This window comes from Diadema antillarum, unplaced genomic scaffold, assembly GCF_040938485.1.
Source record: "Diadema antillarum isolate AM-2024a unplaced genomic scaffold, OU_Dant_1.0 scf00000017, whole genome shotgun sequence".
Lineage (NCBI taxonomy): Eukaryota > Metazoa > Echinodermata > Echinoidea > Diadematoida > Diadematidae > Diadema > Diadema antillarum.
Genome location: NW_027270906.1, coordinates 4742125 through 4761314, shown reverse-complemented (window position 1 = coordinate 4761314; position 19190 = coordinate 4742125). Strand labels below are relative to the sequence as shown.

Genomic DNA, 19190 nt, shown 5'->3' with positions numbered 1-19190 from the left:
TATTCTGAAATCCCCTTCGGAATTATACAGATATAAACTTAAAATTGACTCGGCATTGACAGTTCGTCAAGTGCAAGTAGCTTATTCATATTGTGATACGAAACAACTCTCAAATTCCCCTTTCACGTGTCACAGAGAAAAGAGGATGGAGTGAATGGAATTGCCCCTTGGCCCCACCATGAGTACCCCCCCCCCCCCATACACACACGCAAACACACTTCAGAGAACGTTTCCACTGCCCATGTGCATCAACTTGATATCTGCACAATCTGCTGTATAACGTTACTTCGATAATGGTTACCATTTTCATTTACACTTTACCACTGAAATATTTGGCATTGTTTTGTCTTTGAGACTTGACCTCTGTGCATATCATATTCGGGTTCATACTGTAATAATTCTAATGTTGCATGTTCAGGATTGCACGGACGCTTGCATGGTACACACAGCGTCGGGGTATATGCCTCTCATTCGGGGTCTTAGGATGGGGTGCACGTCACGAGACCGACACCCAAGAGTCATATATACAGCCCACGAGTCATACAGCTCACAAGTCATACAGCCCAGTAGTTCAACACTAAGCTAACAAGGCCCACAAGACCGACGCATTAAACCCGTGTTGTATCTGTCGAACTCGTGGGCTGTTTTTACCTAGTGTCATTCTCATGGACTTTATTTGCCAAGCTTTAGTGTCGAACTCATGGGCTGAATGACTCGTGAGCTGTATGACTCATGGACCTGTTTTAAATGTCGAACACGTGGGCTGTATGACTCGTGGGTGGCGATCTAGTGGGATGACCCCATAAGACGTTTAGAGCATTCTTACATTAGCATTCTTATGTTATGCTTTCATTAACATAACAAAGGTCGATCTTGAAGACCGAAAATCTTGAGCTGGTCTTGCCCAACATGACAGTTTTGAATTCAACTCGCTCCAAGGTCAAAGGAAATGATTGTTTATTTGAATACAGTAATACAAATGTCTACTCAAAGACACAACATCGATAACCGCGGAAGGACATGAATCCAGTGAATTCTGCCCTCATACTGAATGCCGCCGTAAGTTATAATATTGTATGGTAAATAGAGCACGTCCTCAGGCCGTTGCCACCTACAGCCCTGAAACAAATGATGAGAGTTATGATTATGACATAAGAGTAACGAGAGCATGCATGCCATCTGTGGTATTCTAAAATTCGCATGTTTCGCCAAGTCTTTCACAGCGATGGGTTGTAAGTACTTTAAGTTGTTGTGACGGCTGTCAGATCCAAATCACCAATGTATTATAGCAAATAGCGAAGGGGTCTGACGTACATTTTTCATATCTATGAGGAAAATTGTGATTTTCTCCCTCGCTCTCCTAATATACCTCACGCCCCCCACTCTCTCTCCCTCCCTCTCATTGTCTCTCTTTCCTTTTACTGATTTATCAAAACTAAAAACAATATGCATTTAATAATAATAGTAATCAAAGTGCCTAGCACTCGAGAAGGGTACGAAAAAATCCTGTAATATAGTAAATAATCGATCTTTTTTTTTCCAATTGGATATCAGAAGCAAAACTGCAGTTGGTTGCGCCATATCAATAAGCCAATTCACAGTTAGCACTATAGCTTGCAATGACCTCTGGAACCACAGACTTTTATATACAAACCTTGGAATAATCTTTTAGAAGGCTCTTGAAAACATCCAAGCAGAGAGTTGTAATTGCAATAGATAAGTCCCTGCAGGGAAGTCTTTTGTTAATTCGGATGAAAAGAACACAAATTCACCTGTATATTTCAGTATGCACCTGGTTTACAAATATCATAAAGACCTATATCCAAAAAAAAAATCAGTGCCTCAGTTACAAGTCAATTTCAAGAGAATGTCTGCAATGACCTTTATCTGCATATTCTCAGATTGCAGCTGTGAAAACGATTTATTGAGGAGCTCAGCAGACACAGCACATGTTACATTGCATAGCAGCCAAGCCTCGAGTATGATATTCAATGCGCAAGAGTCATAACCTTTACCCTCTTCAAACTTTCCCCTCGCATCATTATTTCGCGTCACTTTCCACTACCTATGCGGCATATCATTTTTAGCCATGCAAGTCACAGTGTCAAGGGAGTAATGAAAATTATTAAGCATTAATGTTTTTGGACGGAATATTATCAATTCAGTCTAACAATTTAGCTTAATTACGCTGTATTTTGTAATCAAATGAAATTCCGGCATAGAATGTAAAAGAGGGGCTTCATTCCACTTAGATTTTCAGTGCGAGAAGTGGAATGAATCAAGAAGTATTCAATTTCAATTGCTCTAAAATTTACTGTTTCAAGTACTGTCGATTTCAGAGGCGGTCAAAATGCATCATACTTCCCTGGGAAGTTGCTGGGGTGAGCTAATGCTCATGACAACATATCGATTGCCCCTAGCTGCCGTTATTTGAAACTCTGGAGGCACGAAGTTTGGACTTGCACTTTAGCCAAAATATCACTTCTACATACTTCGTGTTCTTATCATTGAGCGATCACTAATAATGATGACTATTTTGCAAAGATCCCAGGGGCATGTTACAGAAGAAAAAAAAAATATTGAGATTAATGGATGTAGTGCAATGTACGAGGCTTGTTTAGGTAAACAACTGCACGTGTGTTCCGCTCAGCTGTTTTGCCAAAATACGTGACGTCAGAGGGGAAGTCCTGGTCATGTGACTTCATTCAGCTCCGATCAGTGACGTCAGAGCAAAGCTGATTGGCTTCGCAAGGACTGCTTAGCGCGGGCTTGCGTGCACGTACGTACTACGTTCGTGTAGTAGTGGACTACGCACGAGAAGATGCACAGTATCGCTGAAGAAAGCAAAATGCCGTCCGAACAGCAAAAGACCTCGGCTAATCAAGTGATATCTGCTCAGCCAGAGAAACCATTTCACTACACGTAAGTAATGATGTCAACCTTTGTCTAGTTTTTGCATACATAATGAATTACTCGGCTTAGCTGTTAACGTCGTGCTCATGTTTTTATTCTGCCTTTCATTACAGATACTTGAAGGAGTTTCGCACACAACAATGCCAGGATTTCTTGCAACACAAGTGTCCGCATCATCGACCGTTTACCTGTTTTCATTGGCATTTTCTCAATCAACGACGTCGACGACCCATTCGAAAACGTGATGGAACGTTTAATTATAGTCCGGATATATATTGTTCCAAGTATGATGAAACATCAGGCCTTTGCGAAGACAGAGACGAGTACGTATTCTCTGATGTTTACACGATTTATGTCTGACAGGCGTTGAGAAATCTTGACGCCATGTTTGTTATGGCCGCGCAAGTCGGGCCAACTTGTTGACAATATTTGACGGATTCTTGCTTAGAGCTTGTGATGATGACGATGGTTAGCAATATGATCTTTTAATGGCAATCGGTTTCAGATGTCATATGGTATGAGTTAAACTTGCTTAATAACTTCAGAAGTCGTCTGTTAAGGGTGATTTAGTGAATATAGTGCGAGTATTGGGGACAGTGCTTACGTGACGGCGAGACAGAAATTGTTGTGTGATTTGTATTTGGGCGCGCTATCGCATGTTTGTGCGTGCCTCGTTTTTGTTTTCGAGCGATCCGCTGATCTGAGTAGCCAATGCATGCACGGCGAAGTCCGCAAACCCTATACTGTACGGACTCCGGCCAGCCTGTGTTTGTATTGCCGTAAGATTGGAAGAGTATGTTGACTAATCAAACCTGTGCTGTGGCTGTAGACATGCCCATGCTGGTTTTCATTGTGCTTTTGCTGTGCTGTCTGACAATTTTCAGAGGCATGTTAGCGAGCTACTAGTAGGTTACAGATTGTACACAGTTCAGGTCATCAGGACAGAGACTGTATTATACTGGTCATGATGATGATTTTGGGCCAAATTTGGCTGCTGTGTCCATTCATCATTTCACCGCATTTTCAGTTTTCATGGATGGCCTGGGTGGGATAGTGAACAGAATATGTGGATACCAGTGGCAGTGCCAGGTTAGTTGTGTGGCAAATGGAATGTACAAGTGGCATGTAAAACCAAATACTAGATACCTTGGTATTTATAGCAAAAACCAAAACTATGTACAGTCAAACCTGCCTTAGAGGCCACCTGTCTATAGCAGCCACCTGTCTATAGCGGCCACTCAAAAATCCCCCGAGAGAAAAGCCCTGTTAAAGACCCTGTGTATAGCGGCCACCTGTCTAACGCAGTCAGCGGCCACAATTTTTGTTTCTCGCGGTAGATTTTAACCTGTCTATAGTGGCCACAGAGCCCGTATTTCAGCGTGTTTTTCTGATTTGTGGACGTGGCAGACATTCATGGGCAACGTTTAGTGATCGCCATTGCTGCATTCATCACTTACTCAGTCATAATAAATCACTAGTGTTAAGCTTTCTTCACGACTGTACACATGCTGCTGTGCAACAATTTCATAAACACCGGCATTGTTCAATGCATGAAATACACATGTGTACACTTATACGCATATGTACATTATGTACATTAAATACTTATTGATGTATCCAACGATGATACGTACATGTATAGATTAGGCAATGCACATAAGGTTGGATTACCTGTCTATAGCGGCCACCTGTCTATAATGGCCACTTTTTTCGTTTCCCTTGGGTGGCCGCTATAGACAGGTTTGACTGTATGATGCTTACTGCCTTCCTTCCCTGCAATCTGTGAATTAGAGAAAAAAAATAGCAATTGTAATAATAATAGTATAAAGTTTACAACATCTACACCTACATTACAAATTAAATACAATTGTACCTGTTACACTTTTTAAAGTTATATTTTATGTTGAACAGAGGGTGCAATATGCCACACTTTTAAGTTTTATCAATAGGCCCTACCACTACCAGTGAAAAAGTGTATTTAGTATTATGATGCACAAGTGTGTTTCTGTCTTGTATTTTGACCATCAAAATGAACCACTTTAATATTACAAGCAGCTCTTATAGTGTCACCTCAACTGCCCTTATACTTGACATTTGTTTTTCGTAACATTTTTTTTATTTTCCTTTGAGAGAAGTGAAAGGATAGAGTCTAGTAGTAAATTGATATTTTGCATTGCATTTGATATTTCACTGTTCTGCTCCAACACTCAGAAATTCTGTTTCCATGCCATATAATTTTGTTATGAAGAGTGCAATAATTGATAATGCTTTTGTAGGAAATCAAACCAAGATTTGAAAGCATGTAAAGCCTTCATTGAATTCATGATAAAGATGTTTTATCCATCACAATATTGCAGAGGTGACAGTTACAAATGTTACTATAAACAAGAAAATCCCCAAATAGAATGGTTTGTCTGAAGAGAAAGAAGTGTCATTTCTTTTAAAAAAGGAAAAGAAAAGAAGTTTCATAGTCTGAACTACTAGATGTACACGTATGTCTTGCCCAAATTTCAGTATCTTAAATTCAAAATTTGTGTTTGTACAATGTTTTAATGCCCTATCTCTACAATGCTTGACTGCATCTAAACCCACCTCAGAATTGTTACCCAGACCATGTTAACTTCCTTATTACGGTATTTCTTCTGTTGATTTTTTTTTTTCAAATTAAGTGGGACAAATTCTTTACCATTTGCAAGCTTAAAAAGCACACATTTTGTGGTGAAGAGACTGATTGTTAGTAAAGTATACATCCAGATGTTCCTCAGAAAATTAACCTCCACTAAGTTTTCATCCAGTCTTTAATGTTACAAATGAATATTAAATGCTGTAACTGCAATCTTATATACACGTAAATTATGACTGTACAGGAGGTAGTTATATTTTTTTATTCTTTACAAAGTAACAGTGAATGTCATGGAAAAAATATATTATATTGGATAATGAATGGTGATGTATGATAAGTTCAGCATGTAGGAGAAATTCAGCCATGTACAGCTAATTGTCAGAATTGATTGCTAGGCTAGCAGACATTCTTATTCTGTGAGATCTCATTGCTTTTTTCTTCCAACAGATGATTTGGTAGCACACATGCACAAGTACATGCACATTGTACATGTATTTAGTACATATTGTACAACCCATGCTGTCCTGATGAGAATAGAATGCTCTTACTAGAATTTTGGGATGGATTATAAATTTATCTCAGGTCAGGGCCAATAAAAAATTCTGAAAATCTTGATCAGTGCTGTTACTGATTTTAGTTCTGAAGGTAAAAATGTGAGTATTCTCAGTTGTGACCATAGAGAAGAAATTTAGAAGATATAATACACAATGTACATGTATTAGAGTCTGTATTCACACAATAAGCCTACTTTGTTTTTCCTTTCTTTTGTTAGACAGGCAATTGTACTAGTGTATGATACATTTTAAGGGCAAGTACAGGGTATATCCTCATAGTTTGTAAAATTATACATAAATGTAGACTTAGATTGAAAGTGAGTTTTACTGCTGTGTAGGCTTTTGTTACTCATGACTTTTGTGGTACTTTATGGCTACATTAAGATGTTAATGGTATATTTTCTACTAGCTCTCATTCCAGACGTGGCTTTAATAAGCCAGTTCGTACATTACTTTGCGCATGAGCAGAAAAAGGTCATTGGTACCAAAACGCATTAATGGTTTTTAAATTCACGGAGATAAGCATCTGTCAGACTCATATACACGTGTAATGATTATTCATGCATCCTTGTACATGATACTTGCCATTACATCCACCTGACTGCAAACCTGGTATTTGGCAATACGAATATAAACATGTTTTAATGCATTCAATATACAAAACAAAGAAATAGATGCTTCCACCGAGGGTTGTTTGACGGACCATTCTGGTTACCTGGTCTCGTTTTGCAAGATCATGTTTTGTTTAACATGAATTCCATAAATTGTTACGCCGGGCAAACTTACCGGTACGCATTATGTTGCTTTGAATATGAGTGTAGTGCCTAACCAACTTAGACCCGTTTACAGTGCGGGGCTGGGCCGAGCTGCGGCCGAGCCGCGGCCGAGCTGCGGCCGAGCCCAGCCTCGATTGCGAGGCCGAGTCCCGCAATTTTGTCCGTTTACACTGCCGGGCTCGGCCGCGCTTTTGATTCAAACCTTTCAATTTTTTGTCGTAGTGGCGCTCTGCTTGTAAACAAACGTAATTTGGTATTGTCTGGTTTCTCAGACCCTTTGCCAACTGAATTCCGTGGCGACAAAGTCGCCGTTTGGGCAAAGGCCTTTGCCGAAGGAAAAAATCCTTTGCAGGACACAACCACCTTATAAACTATACTAGTTTTCGACGTTGAGGGGGTTAATATCCTGAATAGCGAAATAATACAGGCAGAGGGTTTGGAAGCCAGACTAAAATTGGCCGCACATTTAGCCCAGTTTGCGTCTACACTGAGAAAAGACCACCTCTAGAGCATGGCCAAATGCGAGGCCAATTTTGGCCTCGCATTTGGCCTTTTGCGCGTTTACACTGAAATGAAGGTGGGCTCAGCCGCGGCCGAGCCTCGCACTGTAAACGGGGTCTAGGAAAATAGAAAGGTCATTTGTACCAATGTGCACTTGAGGTAATTACGAACTGGCTTATTGTGCCGACTGAATATAACAAACACGTGATGTTGTACAAATATGGTTTAGAATAGAATTCATAGTCACAGTGTACACTGTATCTTAACATCTGTTTCACTGTAAGCATCCTTATTCAACATAAATTGCTAAAGTTAATGAAGATGCATGACAAATGCAGAGGAAATGAAGTTGAAGCATACAATGTACAATGTACATGTATGTTTACTCTTCAGTGTTGGTTCAACTTTTTGTGTTGTGTTTGGTGCCTACAATGGTATAAAGCTTTCAATATATGCGAGTAATCGAAAGACCATTTTAGCAGATTCAGTTACACAGAAACTGAAAGCGATTGAAACACGGGGATACTTAAAACTTTCTCAAAAGTCTGTTGCTTTCTGCCCAATTTCAAGTATTTGTCTTGACATGTGAAATGCAAGAAGTGTGGAATTTGTGCACAATTCCAAGAGTATTTAAAAAATCCATATGAATAGCTTATTTCCTAGAAATGAATTTTCCTGTGTTCAGAGAGGCAGGTTTGATTTACAGTGTATAAGATATAATTTGCTGAGTGATAGCATAATAACCAATATACAGTATACATATATGGAAGTGTCTTGTAAAATTGTCACAAATGTACACACTAGTAGTTATGTACATATGTATGATGTACTGTATGCATGGCTGTTTTAATGTGTATGTACACAGGTTGACCAGATTCATGGAGAACATTCTACATGGTATAGAAATAGTACACAGGCTGACCAGATCAGTGGAGAATTTTCTAGGTGGTATATAATGTGGCTATGCAGTACATGCATGTAGCAGGAAATACATTATAGCTCACTCAATCTAGAATGATTTCACCCTTTCCAGAAAGTTCTGGGAAGTGCTTACATGTTTGGCTGAGTGAGGCACTGTCCCTGTAGCCCAATGTGATTGGTAGTTATTCTTGGTAATGATGTTTTGTACATAGTTAGGCAGTGAGTCATCCAGGTTTCCTGGAACTTGGACTGGCTAGTAGGTTGGAGAGAGTTATAGAATGTGCTAGAAGGGGGTGAATGGATAGTATATAAGCCAGAGAAATTCTGCAGTAGGCAGAGTACCCAACACCTCTGCTCTGAGAGTTACGTCACTTCTGGCTCTGAAGCGACTTGTTATAGTCAGTCCTGTGTTACCTGCTGACCTGTTATGTTTGTGGAGATAAGACCTGGGAGACATTTTGCCTGCGGAGAATTTCTTCATTGGAGATAAACTCCATGTTTTTATGTCAATGGACATTGCTACAGCAAAGCTGTGACGGGCTGAATTCCTAGCTGGACAATATAAAGTGAATCATCATTCAACGCATCAACTGGACGTGGTCGTCACAACGTTTGGATTCTGCAAGTTTCGCCGTGGACATATTTCGTGGATTTTACCCCGGATCTATACCGTGGACTATCGTAACCTGCGCCTCTGGAGTTACGTCGGAGGAATCATTCATCGTTGCGTCACGGATCATTCGTCTGTGCATAGAACATCGTATTTGGACACTTTCAAAGGATTATTTAATACGTGTAAGTGATTCCACTATCGATTTATAACTGTTTCTATTGATCATTGTTGTATTGATGTGACGCCGATTACCAGTCTGTACCCACAATATCACTGTTAATAAACCGCCTGAACATCAGTTGATTGTTTCTTTTGTGCGATCATTCTCAGAGTGATTTTGGTCGTAACAAAAATAAAAATTTTATTTGTTATGTAAGATCTTACAAAATACCCCTACAAAATTCAAGGAAATGAATACTATCTGGTCTGATAACATTTCTCGCTAAAAAAATTGCCTTGTGCCAGCATCTACAGGATGTACAATGTATATCTGTCGTCATGTTTGACTTACACATGAATGTATATATTCAAAGAGATACACTGTAATAATAACTTGCTCTTTTCCCTGAATGCAACATCATATCCTTGTGTACACACAGGATTATTCCTCTCTCGGTTTCAGAGGAACAAGCGAGATACCTTTGGTAGTCCGTATTTCCTCCTGTTGATTCACCTAACACTATGCTTTCTTACAATGTAGGTAGCAATGCTTTGGAAGAAAAGTGACTTTTCCATACCTCTCATAATTTCTGTGAAATGCATTTGGAATACATGTATTTGATATATATTTTGAAAATTAAAAAAAAATGTAAAAAAAAAAACCTTGCAAATTTACTTGGGAACTGTGATCTCTGGCTATATCAGTTTTTAAGGCCTTACTGTAGCAGAGATTGCACAAAGTATGCAATTATCTGTATTCTACTCACACATCAGAATTTGTGATAAACAGAAAGGAAAGCATGCTGTAACCATTCTCGTTTGCAGTGTAACACAAACTAGTAATACTTCGATGATGTAAACAGTGTACAGCAATAGTACAAATGTATACTGTGCCAAATAGATATCAAACTTCCTTGCTGTTTGACAGATGAGTGATCCAGTCTCTTTATCTATATTTCATTTACAATTAGCTGAACAATTTAGCTGAAAAAAATAGCTTCAAATGAAATATGAAAATCAAAGCAGTTACTTTAAATCTGTATGGTAACGCAGAGCTGCCAAGTAATGTTCGTACAAAGCTACAAAGAAATATAAATTGTATTTTGAAGATTTTTATCAGAACTACTTGTACATATGTATGTTACAGCTTGTGCAGTTTGTAAGCCATTATATGATGTGCTCTTTTTGAGTACTTTTCTGTGATATCACACTGTATCCTTGGTTGTTGTAGACATCATGCATGATACTGTACTTGTATCAGAACTTCTCAGTTTCTTATATACATGTATCTGTTAAAGTAGGTTCAGTATTCACTTTGTACTTTGATATGGCCAGTGTACATTAAGCTAGGTAGATTGCTGTTTGTTACAGAAAAATCCTTATGAAAACATGTACAATTGTACATCTTCGTCATCATGGCATGCAATGTAATCAAACTTTGGTGGTGAAGTCTTTTGTACTGTACCAATGATGCTATGTGAATACTGTGTACATGTATATGTACAATTGTATGGGGTAGTTTATGGGTTTGGTTCTTGTCAAAGAACATATCGGTACTGCCCAAAATACACCTTGCATTAAACAATCTTTTCTGTATTTTTTCCCCATTCTTTTTTCACTTTAAGGACGTTCCTCAGTTGAGTTTGTGCGCATCCTAGCTGCGCAGGTTTCAGTGACGTAACAAAGAGCGTAGAAGCGCACGCACGAGTGATGAGCTGAGCTAGCTGAGCTGGGCAGCTGCTGCTAGTAGATCGAGCGAGAGTGTGGAACGTACGGATACCCGACAGCTCCCCACCGCGGCCGCGCTGGGCGGCCTCGCTCGGCTCGCGTGCCGACTGTACGCGTTACAATCTGTACGTACTACGCGAAGTTCAGCGGTCCGAGCCACATCTATACATGGTCATGGTATAGCACAACACTGATTGACAGAATCGGGAAGCTTGAAAATGGAACAGAGCTGTTTCCATTTTCAATCCATAGATCTGTTTTGTGACATGCAGTTCATTATCTGTTCATCAAAATAGTAAAGTCGAGTGCTAAGGTACCTAGGGCCTATAGGCCCTAGTCGGGGACTACTAGTCGACTAGACTAGGTGTTATAAGCAACAACAACAACAACAACAACAACAACAAAACAAACATATAACATGCATTTCATCTTTAGGTCTAACAACTGAAACAATCTGTGTATCTCTGTTAAAATCTAAATTAGATCTAAACTTGTCATTACTAATACAAAATATTTTTTTTTTATATATTTTTGGTTACAAAATACAAGGTCATGGAAGTATTATCAAATAAGTATTTATCACTTTCACCATTCAGATATTAATTTTTGATTGCCAAATCTGGTGTAACAAAAGGAGAATCAAGGAAATTTTTTTGTTTTCGGGGGGGGGGGGGGGGCATGACATTCATGCACCCCACCTAATCAGGGCACCCACGATAGGTTTATAACCAGATTTTGGGGTCCTGGGATAATTTCTATCATATGGGGGGCTGCTAGCACAAAAACAAGCACATGAACCCCCACTTTTTATTGTTTTTCTGGAATTAGTAAGCCTTTTTCTACAATTTGGTCAAGTTTCATGAAAATGACCTGGGTTTTGAATGTACTTGTACAGCATTTAAGTTTTATGAACCCACCTTGTCAGGGCATCCCTGCATAGGTTCCTGACCAGATTTTGGGGACTTACGATGATATATGTTGCATGGGGGTGCTGCTAGCACAAAAACGAGCACATGAACCTCCACTTTTTATTGTTTTTCTGGAATTAGTAAGCCTTCTTCTACAATTTGGTCAAGTTTCGTGAAAATGACATGGGTTTTGAATGTACAGCATAAGTTTTATGAACCTTGTCCTTTAGCTCACCCCTAACAGAAAACGTCGATGAGAAGGATTTGAGAGATTTTGGTGTTTTCTGTTGTGTGAGGGCGCTGCTTGCTCAAGAATGAGAGTGTAAACCCTAACTTTTCCTCGTTTTGGGTACCTTTTTCTGCAATTCTGGCAAATTTGGAGAAAATAACCTGGATTTATAAAGAATTATGGGGATTTAAGTTTGTTATTGCAGATTTTGTTGCCAATCATGGTCTCGATCCTGTAACGCTATTATTTTGGTACAGGACGGCAGATTAGTCATATTCTTCAAAGTCTCGTTGAAGAAAAACAACCACATGAACCTATGGTTCTATTTACATATTTGAGCTTCGGATGGGTCAAAGATACGGTATGGAAAGTTTGAAGAAAATGACATGGATTTCACTTTAACTGAGGAACGTCCATAAGTCCCTAAGTCAAACAGAGGCAGACAGGCAACCAGCTTTGTTATCAAAGTGATGTTACATTTTGATGTAGGAGTGAGACAGCTCAAACTTAGCCAGTCATCATAAATTCTAGACTGTAATACGGCATCATCTTATCTACCTAGAGTGAGCATAAAAAGTTATTTTGGTTTGCTTTTGGTTTTCTGTGTAAACAGGAAAGGATGATCATGACTTGATTGTTGTTTTCAATGAAAAATCCATCACACCAATTACATTTTCAGCTGCCCATATTTACACCGCAACACCGGAGACACAGAAAGGAGGTACCACTTACGCTACTACAAAACAGGCACCTGTGTCCACGAGACAGATGCTCGGGGCCACTGTGTCAAAAATGGCCCTCACTGTGCATTCGCTCATGGCCCACACGACCTGCGACAGCCAGTGTACGACATCAGAGAGATGGCGCAGACCAAGCCCCTGCAGGGGCCGCCTATGCTACCAACAGACTGCCCCTCGTCCAGCGATGCTCTCATTGCGTCTCTGACAGCGAATCCACTGACTACTCAAGCACCAACAGTGGGCCAGACTTCTCTGGTGGCGGACAAGGACAAGACCATGTATGTTGATGATCCAAGATGGCAAGGTAAAACATGAGTTTATATCTAATGCTATTATTTTCATATTTGCTGAAGGGTAAAATGCATTGTCCTTGAACCCAGTTTCACTGACAAGTTATGTATACTGGTATGTTGCCATAAAGCTAAAATAAAGCTAGTATGTGTAATATGTTTGCAGCATGTTTATTGAGCACAGGTATGGCCCATTTGCAAATTTTCTTCAAAACAATGCATACAAATAGTTTCTTTCAGTAATTTTTCTTCTTCTTTTTCACTATATTTCCTGTAACAGATACAAACTTTGTGTTGGCAAACTACAAGACAGAACCTTGCAACAAACCTCCTCGATTATGTCGCCAAGGTTACGCATGCCCTAGATTTCATAATGCCAGAGACAGGAGGAGGAATCCACGTAAATTCAAGTACAGGTGAGACCTCTTGGTGACATCACTCAAGTGGTAAATGTGATAAAAATATGATGCAACTTGAGATCTTCTGTTATTTCCTGTCCAGTACAGTGACCTTCCGTGTTGTTGCTGAATACTTTTGTGTTGTTTTCACAGGCCCGTAGCCAGGATTTTTCAAGGGGGGGTGCGGTCACTAAAAAAATGGACCTTCGGTACCAATACCAATGATGACACACACACACACACACACACACACACACACAATTATGTATATATATATATATATATATATATATATATATATATATATATATATATTCTTTGGACGACCGAACTACAAAAGTTGTATAAGAATTTGCGCGCGAAGCGCGTTGTGAATTTTAACTGTTTTAATGACGTTTTAAAGTCTCGAGGAAATTTGTATTTTTGTCTGTTGCATGCAATCGCGTTACGGTATTTCATCTAGGAAATAGTAAAAACTCATTTTGCCAGGAAGTTGCAAAGTTTAACTGTGTTCGAGACTCTGCGCGCGTAGCGCGCCGCAAAATTGAGAATAGTGATTTTCCTGGTGTTGTTTTAACTTTTATTTTTTCTATTGTATACCCGCGTTAGCAGGCCTGAAGCCAGGATTTTTAAAGGAAGGGGGGATTGCGTTAATCAACAAAACGGTCCTTTGATACTGTCCCGGGAGGGGTAGCGACAATTAAAAGGTGGACACCATGCTCATACATGGACTTTCAAAATGGCCCCTAAACGAGTAATGATCATATGATTTTTTTGGGCCTTAAAAACAAGTATTCCTTAAATGTTTCCTGCACCCTAAAGAAGTACTTCATCATGATTGAACAATATACCATTTTCCCAAATTTCGGCCTTTTTGATACCCTTTGATTATATACGCTCGTACATCACACTTTCCATCTAATCCATGAGAAAAAACGACCCCTATTACGCGTTTTCTTTAGCGAGTATGGTCACGGTGTCCACCTTTCAGTTGGAGTTTTCCATCCCATTGGATGCTGTTTGGAAGATGAAACATTCACTTCGTTTGTCAAAAACGAAAATAAATAAGAAAATTTTTAAAACAAAATGAATTGTAAATGTGAACCATTTATATTTTGCCTCCTTGTGGTAGGATATTTCCAGCATTTCCGAACTTTCAAATAATCATTTTAGATTTAATAATATTAAAGGTAGTAGATCCGATTCGCAAACATCTCCAATATCAGTCAAATGTCATATTAACCATCATGCTAAGAAGGTTTTCTTTGTGAAATTTGGAGGTCAGTGAAATTCAAAAATTAAACATCCGTTAGCCATTGGAAGAAGTTGAGTGCAAATTCAGACCTCAGGCTTAGTGCTCAGATGTTATCCTATTTGATTTGATCTGTCTTACTGTGCACACTAAGATACATACTGGAATGGTTATTTCTTATTTATTAAAATAATTATAGTAGCATATTTGGTTACTAGCTGTCTCTAAGCATTTTCGAATTTGGGCTGCAAAGAGATTCACTACCTTTAAGTTAGAAGAGAGATAAGTAAATAATGATAAAATAAACAAACAAAAAAGAATGAGTTTCTTTTGTAATACTATCTGACAAACTTTTTACTTTACCATTTTACTTCATAGCTCAGCACTTTCCATTCTCTCTCATACCCTCTTACCCATTACATTTAAATGAAATACAACTAAAATGAGTTTGCGTGCCTGCATAATACTCTTTGGAAATTATAAGTGAGAATGTTCTTAGGTTTTGGCTCACTTTAAAATGAGAACCAATAGAACTGTCACAACATGAGAAAATGTATAAGTAATAATCAACAGTACATTTCCGAATTTGGCCTGCAAAGAAATCCGCTACCTGTAAGTTAGAAAAGAGATTAGTAAATAATGATAAAATAAACAACAAAAAAGAATGAGTTTCTACCGCCGTATCCAGAACAGAGCCTGAAACGGTGCAGGCTCAAGAAATCGTTTGTACTAATACGTCTTGAATTACTGTGTGATACTGTTGACTCAGACTTCTACAAAGCTGTAAGTAAGAATTTTAACCCAATCCGGCTCATTACCTGTGTTTTTTTATGAAAAAGATGAGTAAAGAATGTAAATTAAATAACGACGCGTCACAATGCAGTCTAACGCTCTCACAATGTTATCATACATAGGGTTTTTCCCTGACTGTTTTTACTCCGGAGCTCTTGCAATATTCAGGCTTTTGTAATACTATCTGACAAACTTTTTACTTTACCATTTTACTTCATAGCTCAGCATTCTCTCTCATACCCTCTAACCCATTACATTTAAATGAAATACAACTAAATCGAGTTTGCGTGCCTGCATAATACTCTTTGGAAATTATAAGTGAGAATGTTCTTAGGTTTTGGCTCACTTCAAAATGAGAACCAATCGAACTGTCACAACATGAGAAAATGTATAACTAATAGAGAACTGGAGTAAGACAGGCCTTTCATTTTGTTTTGTCTCTCCTGATCGTTCGTAAGAAATGCTAATTCATGACCACCTTTTCACAATTTGATTGGAGCATGCATTCATAATGGAAAATAGTTGACATAATAATCTATCCCCAGGTATTATCATGCCAACATGTACTTATATGTACATGTACTATATCTTTGTGAGACGTAGATATAAAATGTCTCAGGTTTTCGATTATAGTAATTTCGAGGAAATTTCTTTAATTTTTATCATAAATATGTAAACTTGAGGCTATTAGATTTTCATCCACTTACCTCTGTTCCTGTGAAAAAATGCAAGTGTCAACCTCAATGTCATCCACGAATCGCACGTACTCGGGCGGCCAGTGGAAAAAAAAAACACCGGTCACACGCGCCAAGGGCCATGGCATGCAGTGCCAATATAATGATAGCTCGCACAAATTGACACATAACATTTGTGTTTGTGTGCATGGGGACGATCCGATGGTTCATACAACAAAAGGGTTTCGTACAATTATTTTTAACATTGTTAAACGTACTCTTCCACATTTACGTAGCATATAATGTGTCTTTATATTTATTTGGATTGTTATCTTGAGAATTGCTAAAAACCGTTATTATGAAAAAGTGGACCTTTCAGAATTTGGGGGGGTGCGTACGCACCCGACGCACCCCCCCTGGCTACGGGCCTGGTTTTCAGCACCAATACAGAAGGCCACTGCTTTTTCTTTTAACCTTCCTAAGTTTGATGAATGGATGCTGATTGCTCTGTGGATGTATAAATCAACATGAATCTAAAGTTTTGCTCAACTTCATTCTCACCCTTTCAGTGTCATTATTGTCATGGACTCATTGATAGGACACACGAAATTTTGAAATTTTGAGTTTCATAGAATAACAACGAGAATTACAATTCAAGTAGAATGCTCACATTTCATAGTTTTGTATGATTGCAGAGTTGAGGGCAATTTGTTAGGTACTAGTAGTACTAGTAGTGTTTTGTGAATGATATTAGATATATCAACACATTTCACAATTGTCTGCTTCAAAACTGTTGTTTTTGTTGTTTCCTATTGCAATTTATATATAAAATCATTCTGTCTGCAAGAAGGTGCTCTCTAAGATGTTCTGTTGCCATTTTTTGACTTTGTTTCTGCAAGTATTGAATTTTGCCTTGACCTTTTTGATTCGATCATACCCCACGCCCACGTCAGGTCAACTCCATGTCCGAATGTTAAGATAGGCGATGAGTGGGGGGACCCATCCAATTGTGAACAGACTGACAGCTGCCAGTATTGCCACACCCGCACTGATCAGCAGTTCCACCCCGAGATCTACAAGTCTACAAAATGCAACGACATGCAACAGACTGGCTTTTGCCCTCGTGGGCCCTTTTGTGCATTTGCCCATGTAGACCGTGAGTACCTGCCAAACCCATTTTGTACATGCCAGGAACCATCACTCAGCATATTTTGGCACCCCCTCCCCCTCTCATCTCCTATTCCCCTCCCCCCCCCCCCCCCCCCCCATCTTCTAATGCCAGCTCTCTGAGAAGTATAAGGCACAAGACTCACACTGAGTTGAGATAATATCTGACTAGTACATATGCATAGACTTTGGTAAATATGAAAAATCATATCATAATAAGCAAAGTTATGTTATGTTACCCTGACATATTGTATTATATAACTTGTTGACTTTTTGCTTTTTACTCCCTTTTCTCACAAATGTTAATGATAAAAAGGTATTGTGTCTTTTTCTCATGAATCAGTTTTGATACTAAGTGGGACCAAATGTATCTGCCAGTCTTATGTTTTAAAACTACCGAGTGAATTTATCAAAGCTTTGATTTAATGGGACAACCGGGGAGAGAGGGTTGAAAACATGTAGTACTCATCTATCTAATTTCAGTTTTTTTTTTTTTTTTTGCAACTACTTGCCACCATCACATCATTTAGAAGGAAATGATCACAAACATTTCATTTCCAGGTACTCAGAATCTCATTTGATAAATGATCCTTGGTTATTCTCTGCATTTCAGACTGAAGTTAAATCTTTTTTTTTTTAAATGAACAGAGAGAGAGAGAGAAAAAAAAAACAAAAAAAAACATTCAAAACAAATTCAATCAGTTTCTTGTGACATACATTTCCAGAAACAAAATCTCTTATTAGAAAAAATGGAAATGAGAAGTTATTATGTAGTGAGTAATGAGCCATCTATTTATGATATGATATTCAGTGAATGTTGTTAATATTTTCTCTTAATATTACCTACAATGCATGTGCATGACTATGGTTCACTTTCTCCCTCTTTCCAATTGAATGGTTTGACTTGAGCAGAGGAAATGAGTGACACACATCGTGAATTAACCGAGGACCAAACCAGCTTGGCTCAGATATCACCTGTTTCATCCGCCTCCTCAACCAGTAACCAAGTCATGAATCCATCATTACAATCAGTGAGTACTTCTTCTCTTTTTACTTCACTTTTGGTTCATTTCTTTTTATTTAGCACCTTGTTCTGTATCAAGGATGGCTTTGATAGGTCAAAATCTCTACAGTATGATCATTTCTCTATGTTTACAATGCTTCCATGATAGTTAAAGACCCTTCACTCAAACATATCCTGTTTATGTAGTGTACTTTAAGCAGCCTTTCAACTGATTTTCAAAGCTCTTATTGATATTGGTCTAAAGAATTTTTTTTTCTTTTAGTTTGTTTATTCTTTGTCTTATGTACTGTATTTGAACAGTTTAAATTTTGATGATTCTTTGTAATCTTAGAATTGAGTCTGATAAGACAAGGTGCTTGATGCATGTGCAAGCGATTTCGTTTGTAACTGTCAGCAATTATCTGTGTGATTATTTTGTAATTAGTCTGTACATGAAAATTCAAATTGGGTGCCTGTTTTGCAAGACTTTACACTTGAGTGATGATAGGCCCTACTTCTGTGGCACAAGTCAAAATGATCAAATTCAGCTTCAGGAATTTAAGGATTAACACACTGAACAAGTTTTTTACCTATTCCTTCTTCTGTTCCAATGACAAGTAGCCCGTAATTGGTGGTCGTATTGGAGTGCATAGGAACATATACACACTGTTTCATGAGCTATATGATCTTAATCATTGTTTATTACCATAATAGTAGTTATAATGAATCATGCAATGTCTAAATTTTTGAGCTGGGTGCGCACCAGGATTTTCACAATTATCCTTTCTGATTAGCACTGGTATATTTCAGTAACTGAGTATATGCAAAGTACAAAGGCTATCAAGTAGAATATTAATCATGAGTGCCTATCCTTCGGTAACTGAGTTTATTACAACACAAAATACATTATTATGGCAAAAGGTATAAAGTTGAAGATTTAAAATGACTC

At 38.4% G+C, this 19190-nt stretch overlaps 1 protein-coding gene across 1 annotated transcript in view; it reads left to right on the top strand.

Moving 5' to 3' along the window:
• The first annotated feature begins 2811 nt into the window (after positions 1-2811).
• Positions 2812-19190, top strand: part of LOC139726742 (putative E3 ubiquitin-protein ligase UNKL) — a 30565-nt gene continuing 14186 nt past the window's right edge. The window contains exons 1-6 of the mRNA XM_071637739.1: positions 2812-2922; positions 3027-3236; positions 12605-12969; positions 13236-13371; positions 17025-17227; positions 18151-18269. Coding sequence (XP_071493840.1) covers positions 2822-2922; positions 3027-3236; positions 12605-12969; positions 13236-13371; positions 17025-17227; positions 18151-18269 — 1134 coding nt within the window. The 5' untranslated portion in view covers positions 2812-2821. The remainder of the gene's footprint in view (positions 2923-3026; positions 3237-12604; positions 12970-13235; positions 13372-17024; positions 17228-18150; positions 18270-19190) is intronic.